At 47.2% G+C, this 12730-nt stretch overlaps 1 protein-coding gene across 2 annotated transcripts in view; it reads left to right on the top strand.

The window, feature by feature from the left end:
* The window catches only part of LOC145361040 (sphingosine 1-phosphate receptor 2-like), a 56221-nt gene extending 46234 nt beyond the window's left edge, over positions 1-9987 (top strand). For both annotated transcript variants that reach the window (XM_080216587.1, XM_080216588.1), the window contains one exon: positions 6644-9987. In XM_080216587.1, the coding sequence (XP_080072713.1) occupies positions 6780-7847 (1068 nt within the window). In that variant the 5' untranslated portion in view covers positions 6644-6779 and the 3' untranslated portion in view covers positions 7848-9987. The remainder of the gene's footprint in view (positions 1-6643) is intronic.
* Positions 9988-12730: the final 2743 nt, after the last annotated feature.

The following is a 12730-nucleotide window of genomic DNA, read 5'->3' as shown; positions in this document are numbered from 1 at the left end:
ACTCCTCTCCCTCCGTACCCCCAGCTCTAGGCCCCCCCCAATTCACTCCAGGAAGATTAAAGTCACCCACTACAACCACCCTATTCTTCCTGCACCTATCCAAAATGCCCCTGCAAATGCCTTCCTCCACCGACCTCGGGCTGTTGGGTGGCCTATAGTATACCCCTAGCAACGTAATCTCTCCCTTTTTATTCCTCAACTCCACCCACAGTGACTCAATCCCTATCTCTTCTATATTGTCCTCCCTCTGCACTACTGTGATGTTTTCCTTGACTAACAGTGCCACCCCTCCACCTCTCTTCAACCCTCCTCTGTCACACCTAAAACACTTGTACCCAGGAACATTCAGCTGCCAGTCCTGCCCTTCCCTTAACCATGTCTGTGTTACAGCCACCACATCTAACTGCCTCACAAACATCAAGGCCCTAAGCTCATCCGTTTTCCCTGCCACACTCCTAGCATTGAAACAGACACAGTTCAACCCACGAGTGTCCCTCGGAACCTCCTTCTCCCTGATACTTTTCCTTTCACCCGACTCTCTCCCAGCCACCTCCCCACCCCCCCTCCATATTAGTTTAAATCCTTCATAAACACCCCAGCTAACCTCCCCGCTAAGACATTAGTTCCCCTCCCATTCAAATTCTCCCCACCCCTCCTGTACAATTGCCCTTCTCTCCTAAACACCTCCCAGTGATCCACAAAAGTAAAGCCCTCTACCCTACATCAATCCCTCAACCATGCATTCAGCTGCATGATCTCGTCATTCTTTGCCCTGCTGGTACTGGGCAACAACCCAGAGAGTGCCACCCTGGAGGTCCTACTCTTTAGTTTGGCCCCCAACTCCCTAAATTGCCTACGGACCTCTACCCTACTCCTCCTTCCTATGTCCCCCTCCCCTACATGTACTATGACCTCAGCCTGTGCCCCCTCCCCTTTCAAAATTCCCTCTACCCTGTCCGTTACATCCTTTACCCCTGCTCCAGGGAGGCAGACCACCATCCAGGAGTCACGCCTCTGTCCACAGAACCTCCTATCGATACCTCTGACCCTCCTGTCCCCTACCACTATCACCTTTCCGGCCCCCTTCTGTCCCTCTAAGTCAGTCTCCCCCTCCTGCCTATCTTTCTGTGCCCCTGCCGACGAACCATGGGGGGCCTCTGGGGAGGCCGGGGGACCCTGACTACTCTTCTTCTTCCTCTTTCCCCTCCTCACAGTCGTCCATCCTCCCTTCTCTTCAGCCCTTGAGACCTCCTCCTGCTCATGGTTCCCAGCCATTATCTGCTCGTTCTCCCTGACTAGACGCCCCTCGAGTTGCCTGACCCGGGCCCTCAAGCGCTGCAGTTCTAAACATTTACTGCAGATGTGGACCTTGGGGACACGTGACACCACCAGGAACTCCCACATGTGGCACCTGACACAACTTACATTCCTCCCTATATTCCCTGCCATGTCCCAACCTCCTGTAAGTGCCCAAAGGTAGAATGTGCAACGCCCCTTCTCTAAGCCTACTCTCACCTAAGCCCAGCGAGCCAAAGCCCTTCTCACTCAGTTCCCACTCACTCCGCTGCCCGCTCCCGACGCTGCCCGCTGTATGCTGCTACCCCTTTTTTATACCCCCCGCTCCCCCTTAATGACTATCCCCTGGCCTAACTTCCGGTATGGAAGTAAACTACACTCTAACAAGCCCCGAGAACCGGAAGTACAGAAAAAAAGCAGTTTTTACTTTAAATCAGTCACTCACCACAGCCACAGCCACCAGGTTCAATGCTCCGGAGAACAATGAGACAAACAGAGTCATAGAATCCCTACAATGCCGAAAGAGGCCATTTGGCCCATCGAGTCTGTATACCGACCACAATCCCACCCAGGGCCTATTCCCGTAACACCTCATTTTTACCCTGCTGGATTAATTTTGCAGGGCCATTCTGCCTAACCCGCATATGTTTGGATTGTGAGAGGAAACTGGAGCACCCAGAGGAAGCCAATGCAGACACGGGGAGAACATGCAAACTCCACACAAACAGTGACCCAAGCCGGGAATCGAACCCGGGACCCTGGCGCTGTGAGGCAGCAGTGCTAACCACTGTGCCACCGTGCACCCTCCCACCCTGACAACAGCTAACAACACCACAGCTAACACCTTTAAAGGAGGAAAGACTTGCACTTAGATAGCACCATTTATGACCTCCAGACATCTTAATGTATTTGACAGCCTATGAAATCATTGTAAAGTCTGCTAGTCAGTGTTGGAATGTGGGAAATATGTTAGCCCATTGGAACACAACAAAGACCATAGGCAAGTCCGTGGCAGTAGGATTTCTGTAATGCTGCAGAATGTGATGAAGAAATAGTCATCAAAGATTGAGGAAATTCTGAATTATACAGAGTAACAGAGAAAAACAGAGTTGCTACAGCTTTTCAATGTTTTTCATTTATTTATTAGTGTAAAGGGTACTTAGCAGAGTTTTCCCTGGCTAACCTTAAGGCCAGGATCTTACTAATGAAGCTTTCCACAGATATGAGATGTAGCTGCTGCTACATTAATCTTTGCTGCTGCCCAGAGTCTGAGACTATTACTAGGGCAATGCACAGGTCACTTCCAGCCTAAGCGATAGTGAATCTGTATCTGCCAGCTTAGACTGTGTGGTTGGATAAGAAGATTCAGCAGCTGAATTTATCAAAAACAAGCAAAATAGCACATTCAATACAGACACTGGGACTTGTCTTCACACAGGGTGAGTGAGCAGCAGAGTGGAAAATCCCAGTGTGGGTTTGAACTAAACACGAATGTCAGAGTGAAAATGTTCTAAAAACTCCAATGACATCATCTGCCTGTGCTCCAACTGAGCGTAAACACTGTCTGACTTTGCTTATACTGCCTTTTCCTATACTGCCATACTTTCCCCTTTCTGTCCAGGCACTCTGCACCAGAAGTTAACTAGAGCTCTCTCTCTCTGTCACAGGAAGACATCCTGGTTTGATACTAACAGTCAGCATGACATACAGGCTGACTGTCTGGCACAAGAGCATGTTATACAATGTGTATGAGAATGTGTTCCAACCCCCTGCCACCATTCTGACCAAATTAGTTACTTCAAACCAGCTGAAATGATGATACAGCAAATAGAGGATACAGCATCTTAGAGAAATAAAAAAGAAAATGCTGGAAAGATTTTAAAAACTGAGAGAGGTCATTAACAGCACGACCAAGCGGCACATACTTGGCAATAACCTGCTCACTGACGCTTAGTTTAGGTACTGCTAGGGCCACTCAGCTCCTGACCTCAATTACAGCCTTGGTTCAAACATGGACAGAACAGCTGAAGAGAGAGTTACCACCCTTGACATCAAGGCAGCATTTGACAGATTGGCACCAAGGAGCCCTCGCAAAACTGGGGCTCAGTGGGAATCGAGGGAGAAACCTTCCGCTGGCACAAAGGAAGATGTTTGTGGTGTTTGAAGGTCAATTATCTCAGCTCCAGGACATCAGTGCAGGAGTTTCTCAGGGTAGAGTCCTAGACCCAACCATCTTCAGCTCATCATAGAATCCCTATAGTGCAGAAGGAGGCCATTCAGCCCATCGAGTCTGCACTGACCACAATCCCACCCAGGCCTTGTAACCCCCACATATTCGCCCTGCTAATCCCCTGACAATAAGGGGCAACGAGGGATGGGCAGTCAATGCTGGTCTAGCCAGCGACACTCACATCCCATAAATGAATATAAAAAACAGAGAAAGTGAGAGTTATTACAGTGATGAAGAGAGTGAGAATTATAGATACAGTCCTAGATTTTCCCAAAGCCTAGAGGGTCTGGGGATCTTTAAAAATGATTTTTGGGACCTGGATTAAGAAGGCCCGTATGCATTTCTAACAGACTCTGCTGGGGGCAGAATTTGACTTTCACATAAGGGAAACCAAGACTTAACCTAGCTAACTGAACTCAGTGTGAGTTCAAGAGTAGAATAAAATGCTCGTGAAAGATCTGTAGAATAGTCAAATTATTTAAAGAGCCTGCCCATTAAAAATCAAAAAGGCCTGCCTAGGTCTATGAAAAAAACCTTGCCTGCAGTTTCAATAGCTTTGCATTGACATGAGCCTAAATGCTGTCATTATTGAGTTATTACTGCCTGACTGCTTTCTGCAAGCTACAATTTCAGTGTGGGAGGGGGTGTAAATACAAAGTTTAATTATCAGCTCAAATAGGTTATTAAAAGTTTAGCTATCGTTGATGTGGGATGAGGAATACAAATGTTTGTTTCTAGAAACATACACAGAAGAGGCCCTTTGGCCCATTAAGTCTGCACTGACACGTTAGAAACACCTGAACTCCCACTTCATCCCATCTGCCAGCACTTGGCCCATAGCCCTGAATGTTATGATGTGCCAAGTGCTCATCCAGATACTTTTTAAAGGATGTGAGGCATCCCGCCCCCACCCCCATCCCAGGCAGCACCCTCTGGGTAAAAGAGTTTTTCCTCACATCCTCCCCTAAACCTCCTGCCCCTCACCTTGAACCTTTGTCCCCTCGTGACTTTGTCCCCAACTAAGGGGAACAGCTGCTCCATATCCATTCTGTCCATGTCTCTCATAATCTTATACACCTCGATCAAGTTGCCTCTCAGTCTTCTCTGCTCCAGGGAAAACAACCCAAGCCTATCCAACCTCCCTTCATGACTTAAATGTTCCATCCCAGGCAGCTTCCTGGTGAATCTCCTTTGCACTCCCTCCAGTGCAATCACATCCTTCCTATAATCTGGCAACCAGAACTGTACACAGTGCTCCAGCTGTGGCCTCAATAAAGTTCTACACAACTTCAACATGACTTCCCTGCTTTTGTAATCTCTGCCTCGATTGATAAAGGCAAGTGTCCCATATGCCTTTTTCATGAATTTGAGCTATGACTAGTTTGCTGCTAACTCCTCGCAGGGAGACATTTATCTAATTCTTTTTATAGATGTGATCTGGGTACTTTGGTTCTGAGCGACTGAATCAGTCAATTTTCCATAAAAGGAACTTTGCATAAACAAGTAAAAGCTGAAATGATTGAGTAACTAACCTGCACTCAGCTGTGTGGAGGAGGTGAAGGAAAAGTGAGGGGTAATAGTAAAAGGAGCGTGGGTGTATCAGTAGGAGGAGTGTGGGTGCATCAGATTCCCATTCATGTACTGATTGAAAGATATGAAATATGAATTGTTATTTTTAAAATATTACAACAGCTGCATTTTGACAAAATGCTGAGGCTGTTATTTGTGCTTGTACAGAGGCAGTGTATGAATGAGTAATCTCCTCACACTCTTACATTTTTTTGGTGAAATGATTAAAAATAAATCCTTGTTTCTCTTTCCACTTCTCGGATTTTGGTCCCAGTTTAAAGGAAGAGTGTGTTAGCGTTTATTCTCCAGCAATGACGTACGAAACAGTGGATTATTTACTGAACAGAGACGTGGCTGAATAAACCCAAAGGGTCACATTTGGTGTTTTAAATGTGTTTTGAGTTGTCTCTCCCTGCTGCCTCAATAGAGATGATGTAGATAGAATCATAGAATCCTGCCAGTGCAGAAGAAGGCCATTCAGCCCATTGAGCCTGCACCGAGCACATCCTATCGAGGCTCTATTTTTGTAACTCCTCCTATTTACCCTGCTAATCCCCCTGACGCTAAGGGGCAATTTAGCATGGCCAATCCACCTGGTTCGCACATCTTTAGATTGTGGGAGGAAACCAGAGCTCCCGGAGGAAACCCACATAGCAGAATGTGCAGACTCCACATAGACAGTGACCTGAGGCCAGAACTGAACCCGGGTCCCTGGTGCTGCAGCGCTAAGAGTGTCATCTATTCATTCAACTTGGTGATGATGATTCTTGGACTAATTCCTTGAGTGCTGGTGAGTCAGCGCCAGCCCCGCTCTGGGCCCCAGTGCAGCGCCAGCCCCGCTCCGGGCCCCAGTGCAGCGCCAGGCCCCAGTGCAGCGCCAGCCCCGCTCCGGGCCCCAGTGCAGCACCAGCCCCGCTCCAGGCCCCAGTGCAGCTCCGGGCCCCAGTGCAGCGCCAGCCCTGCTCCGGGCCCCAGTGCAGCTCCAGGTCCCAGTGCAGCACCAGCCCCGCTCCAGGCCCCAGTGCAGCTCCAGCCCCGCTCCGGGCCCCAGTGCAGAGCCAGGATCCAGTCCCACTCAGGCTCCAGTGCAGCACCAGGCTCAGTGCAGTTCCAGCCCTACCCTGGCCCCAGTGAATGTGCCCAGCAGTTTGGGTGTAACATTATTACTCTGGGAATTCCGCTTGCTGGGTCAGTTTGGGAGTTGGATGAACAGAGGCCTGGGGTGCAGTGTCCCTCCCTGTTGGCTAGAGATTAACAAGTATCTCTCATGTTATAACTTCCTCTCATTGTTTGTTGTTCTGAAATGTTCAGGACGTGTTTATCCCCAAACTGACCTATTCCATTCAGTCTCTCCTCCAGTGACTCTGTGCCTCAACTTTCCAGTGAGTACTTTCCAACTCCAGTAGAGGCTGATTCGATTCCAAATGCCCATCCAGAGCACTGACATCATTCTCTCTCTCTGACTTCCCCAGTGTGGATATGTGATGTGCTTTTGTCATGTTGTGTTTCTCCCAAAAGTCCCTAACTTATCTTTGTTGATTCTTACAGGCAATGAGGAGAGTTCTTCAAACTTGCCAAACCTGAGAACCTCCATTCTTTGGCTGAAAGTGGTGTTATAAAAACAGAAGTCATTATGCCATCGACGGAATCAACTGCCTAAGCGTGGTCTGCGAATTTTGTAGAAATGGGGGACGTGCCATGCGCTGTGTCCAAGAGCTATTTTAACGATTATTACAACAAGGATTTAATAAAATTTCATTATAACCTAACTGGGAAGCTTGAGGATCCCAAGTATAACAACCAGAAACTGAGAAGCAGCTCTGTTGTTTTTATCATTTTGTGTTCCTTCATTGTCCTTGAAAACCTACTTGTCCTGGTGGCCATCTGTAGATATAAGAAGTTCCACTCAGCCATGTTTTATTTCATTGGGAACCTGGCTCTCTCTGACCTGTTTGCTGGCATCGCTTATATTTTCAACATTGTGTTCTCGGGCAGCTGGACAATGAAGCTGACACCCCTGCAGTGGTTTTTCCGGGAGGGCACTATGTTTGTCGCATTGGCTGCGTCAGTCCTCAGTCTGCTGGCCATCGCAATCGAGAGACACGCCGCCATTGTGAAAGTCAAACTCTACAGCGGTGACAAGAACAGTCGGATGTGTTTGCTGATTGGAGGCTGTTGGATTGCCTCTGTGCTGCTAGGTGGGCTGCCTATAATGGGCTGGAATTGCTTGTGCCACGTGAAGGGATGTTCCACCGTGCTCCCTCTCTTCTCCAAGAATTACATTCTGTTCTGTATCACCATCTTCAGTGTCATCCTTCTGTTGATTGGTATCCTTTATGTGAGAATTTATCTGATTGTCCGATCCAGTCACTGTGAAACTGCAGCTCCACAGACCTTGGCCTTGCTGAAGACAGTGACCATTGTGCTGGGAGTGTTTATTATTTGCTGGGCTCCCACCTTCATCATGTTATTGCTGGACTTTGCCTACACGGAAAGTGAATTGAAGATCCTGCACAAAGCAGAATATTTCCTGGCCCTGTCCACCCTCAACTCTGCCATGAACCCCATCATTTACACGCTGAGAAGCAGGGACATGCGCAGAGCCTTTCTGCGTGTCCTCTGCTGCACAATGGAAAAAAGGATGGAGAGCTGCTTCCCTAGTCTTCGTCATCCCAGTACCTTGGACCGTTCTTACCATAAACACGTGGGAGCAGATTCGCCAACCATGCCGGAATGCACAACTTTTGTATGAGGGTCCTGTGCTGCACGAGGGGCTGAGAGTGAGAAGTGACCCGACACAGACATCTACATGTGCACTCCACGCTCGCCCACCAGAGACAAAGCACATCCACGATCAGTCACCAAGCCCACAGGATCCGCTGGCTCTAGCAAACCATGGGCAAGTTGGATGTAACACTCCATACATTCCCTTCTGCAGTGTGACACTTGGCAATCAGTCAGCTGACCTGTGGGATTTACTTTTGCCGCTACATAAACAATATGGTACCAGTCAATCAGAAAGGAATGCACATTGCTGCAATAACTGATTGCTCAGCTCTAGCACCGAGTTTGCAAAGTCTGTTGCCCAAAGCAGCCCAGAAATCCCAGCGACTCCGCTGACTGACAACATTGAACAGCAGATAGCCAATAGGAAACTGTGTCTATATCCACCCATTCACACATGGCCAGATTTCCATACTGAGGGTGATTTACTATAGAGGCTGGAGGGAGATGATAAAGCATTATTTGGGATAACACAAGCTGTTCCTTCTCTCATCCCATGTCAGTGCTAGACCAACCCTAAGAGAAATTCAGTGGGGCTGGCACTAACCATTGCCCCCTCCCCAATAGGGCCACCCTGTTACCAATGGCACCCACCCCCTCTCCTATTAGAACCACTCCTTCCTCACTGGCACCTGCCTATCCCGATGGCACTGTCCTTCCCTGGGGGAGGGGGGGTATGCCCTCTGCCTGGCATTCCTGGCATTGGCCGCTGCTCAACGGTTACACAGTACCAAGCCCTTAATGGTGGGCAACTGTGAAATTGTTGCCCTCACACTAACACAATAGAGAGTGTGGATTCCTATGGGGAAGATTTGGTAATATAATGTCATGAGTAAACTCTATTGGGCTATCTCTCAATTGCCTTGGCAACAAACATGACTGACAGTATGTATATTGAGTAAACTATTAGTTACGTGACATGAGTACATAAAAAATTCATTACTGCTGGCCAATACCAGCTTCAACATAGAATATTCTAATTGTATTTTAAATGTTAAAGTTGAAATCAGGTTTGTTTTTACAATTCTGCAGTTTGGGCAGGAACTTTGATCTCTGTCATTTATACAGTCACTGTGTCTCCATCTGAGCAGCTGTTTAATATCAGCATGTTTTATGATGTTTCCGTGCGATCTCTGTTGTTTGGACTTTCTGTTCCGTAGACATTTCCAAAGTATTGAGCAAAGAAACATTACAACTGAGTCTAAAACTGATGCAGTAATCCCTAACCTGATAGCACTGACAGCTGGGATCCGACCCAGGACTCCAATTCCATTAACAGTGGAGACAGTGGCAGGCATAGTGGCAGTGTAATTGGACTAGTAATCCAGAGGGCCAGGGTGATGTTCTGGAGACATAGGTTCCAACCCCACCGTGACAGCTGGCAACATTTAAATTCAGTTAATCAGGTGACCATATCATCAATTGTTGTAAAAACCCACTTGCTTCACTAATGTCCTTTAGGGAAAGAAATCTGCCGTGTTTACCCAGTCTGACCTACATGTGACTCCAAACCCACAGCAATATGGTCGACTCTTGACTATCCTCTGAGCAAACCACTCAGTTCAAGAGCAATTAGGGATGGAAAATAAATGCTGGTACAGCCAGTGACACCCAAACACCTGAAAGAATAAAGGTTATCAGCTTCTGATTAGACAATGGCTGAGGTGAAAATGTCCAAAAGTCTGTTGGGATTGCCTTTCCCATAAACATAACTCCAATGTAAAAGTTTAACGGAGCTATGTTGCCCATATTTCCCTAAGTGATGGAGGCAGTAAACAATCAGTGTTGAGGTGATATCACTAATGGCCAACGAGCAGCACTCTGCACATTGCTGACTGTAATGTTGTTTAAAGAGAATGGTCAGCTATCAAGAAGACTGTCCACAGTACGGGCTGTGTACAGTATAGGCTCTTCACAATACGGGCTGCCCCTTTGAAATGAAGTTAATTTTAACTTGGTTGTATAGTTTGAATGTCTAAGTGGCAACACTACAGCTGCAGCCAGCAATTAATTGTCAGTTGTTTAATGTGTGTATGTCTCTGTACAGAATTCAAGTATAGAATGGTAAACGGTACGAAAACTGATCAGTGACTGTTCACTGAGATTAACCACAGAAAATAAACTTTTTTCTAAAAAAAATCCTGCCTTGGCATTTGGTTCAGTTTCAGCTGCTGAAATGGAAAGATAGTGAATTTCCTTAACCTGAAGAAAGCAGATGAGGACAGGATCCAAATAAGGATCTGGAGTCAGAGCGTGACCTGCGCACACTGCAGAGGGACTGAGATGGCGATCAGCCTCGTTTGACACTGACAGTACTTATGGATTCAGCCTCATTCCCTCCTCTGTGTGTGTGTGTGTCTCTCTCGCTCCAACTGCTTTGCTTCACGTCAAGAGGCTATTTCCAGGCTGAGAGTGTACATTTTCCAACTGGAGTTCAAACAAGGCTCAAATCTCACTGCATGCGGCTCAAAATAGCAACTGAAATTGAACATCAGTTAGCACCTGATAACAACATCTGTGCAAATGTCATGCAATTAGGGGACAGAAATGGACAGTGCGTAGGATGGGGTTGGGTAATATCGAGGTACAACCAGCTGTTCTTAAGAAGCAATGACTCACTCACTGATACTATCAACTTGGATAATTTAATCAAAGCCTCTCTCTGATGCTACTTCTGATATCTCGCTGCCTCAGTACAGGAGGCCAGAAACTGATTCTAAATTAAAAATCAGTTCACTTTTCCTTGCTGCTTTTTCAGGGAGAAAGGCAGACGTGAGCTTGATTATCTGATAGATGTTGGCATCTTTCCCAGTATTTAGGAATCACTCCGCAAAGTGCTTCACAGTCAATTATTTCTGAACTGTAATCACTAGGATACAGAGCAGCCAATCTGTGCAAAGCAAGATCCCATAATAACCAAATAATATCTCTTTGTGATGTTGGAGGGATAAATATTGGCTGGGGACAGGATGAACTCCCCGCTCTTCAAAATCATGCCATCGAAGCTTTAACATGGATGTGAGGGGGCCTCGGTTAGAGTCTTTGCCTCTGAACAGTGCAGCACTCCTTCAGCACCACATTGGTTCCATGTGTCTCAGCCATAAGCCGCAAATTTAAGTTCCACTCTGGGACATTTTAGCCACAGAAGGACGGTTTGTAACATGGTACAACAGGTTGATAACTCACTCATTCTTCCAACACTTCCCCATATTCCAGAAAGTAAAAAAAGTGTGGAGTTACAAAGCAAGCAAACAAGTACAGCAATGCCAACCTGGATTATACATCACATCTAAGGATCTGGACTTGAACCCACTGCTTCTGACTGAGAATAGGGTGCTACTGAGTCAAAAACACTGGGATCCGAGCTCAAATCATGGCCTGTATAACATAAACTGTCACATGTAAATGGGCACTGGTCAAGCAGATCACGATGTCTTGCTCCCTAGTCATGGTGGAAGTTTAGAACATTCAATTCTTGAAGTTGGATTGTGTTGTCTTGAGCCAATCTTTTGTCTGTGGCTCTTCTCTTGCACGATAGCCATCCCTCTCCAGTGGGCCTGTTACACTGCCACCTGGTATAACCTTTTCATATTTGTTCATGAGATTTGAATGTCAGTATCAGGGATGGTATTTATTGCCAGTCCATAAACTGTGCCTGAAGTTGGTAGAGAGCTGCCTCCTTGAACGAGCTGCTTTGTCCTTTGGTGTTGAGCTTCTTGAGTGTTCTTGCAGTTGCACTCATCCAGGCATGTGACTGTGCCTTGTAGATGAACAGGCTTTGGAGAGTAGGCAGTGAGTTACTTTCCACAGAATTCCCAGCCTCTAACCTGCTGATGTGGCCACAGCGATGATAATGCTATTGAATGTCACAGGGAGATGGTTAAATTTGCTTTTGGAGACAGCTGTTGCCTGGCACTTTGCTGCCTATAGTCAAGGGGCGGGATTTACCTAGCAACTCAGCGAATTTAATGTTGGCAAGTGTGAGGTGGTCCACTTTGGTAGGAAGAATGGTAGGAAGGACTATTACTTACGTGGCGAAAAACTGCAGCAGGCGACGGTGCAGAGGGACCTCGGGGTCCTTGTGCATGAGTCGCAAAAACCCAGCTTGCAGGTGCAGCAGGTGGTCAGGAAGGCGAATGGGATGCTGGCCTTCATAGCGAGGGGGATTGAATATAAAAGTAGGGAGGTCTTGCTGCAGCTGTATAGGGCATTGGTGAGGCCGCAGCTGGAGTACTGTGTGCAGTTTTGGGCGCCGCACCTGCGCAAGGATATTTTGGCCTTGGAGGGAGTGCAGAGGAGGTTTACTAGGCTGATACCGGAGTTGAGGGGGTTGAGCTATGAGGAGAGGCTGAATAAACTAGGCTTGTACTCGTTAGAGTTTAGAAGAATGAGGGGAGATCTCATTGAGACGTATAAGATGATGAATGGGATGGATAGGATAGAGGTGGAGAGACTCTTCCCGCTCAAAAAGACAGTAGGACTAGAGGGCACAGCCTCAAGATAAAGGGGAGGCGGTTTAGAACGGAGTTGAGGAGGAACTTCTTCACTCAAAGGGTGGTGAATCTCTGGAATTCTCTGCCCGTTGAAGTGGTGGAGGCTGCCTCGCTAAATATTTTTAAGAAGCGGGTTGATGGGTTCTTGATAAGAGAGGGGATTAAGGGTTATGGAGAGAGGGCGGGAAAGTGGAACTGAGCCACGACAGATCAGCCATGATCTTATTGAATGGCGGGGCAAGCTCGAAGGGCTAGATGGCCTACTCCTGCTCCTATTTCTTATGTTCTTATGTTCTTATGTTTCACCACTGACAGACCCCAGATCCCGCCGGTGTGATCAGCAGGAAGGTTCCGGCCA

Source organism: Carcharhinus amblyrhynchos, chromosome 33, assembly GCF_965287045.1.
Source record: "Carcharhinus amblyrhynchos chromosome 33, sCarAmb.v2.hapA, whole genome shotgun sequence".
In the NCBI taxonomy this organism is placed as follows: domain Eukaryota; kingdom Metazoa; phylum Chordata; class Chondrichthyes; order Carcharhiniformes; family Carcharhinidae; genus Carcharhinus; species Carcharhinus amblyrhynchos.
Note: the sequence above shows the minus strand (reverse complement) of the source record. Positions and strands in the feature narration are given on the sequence as shown.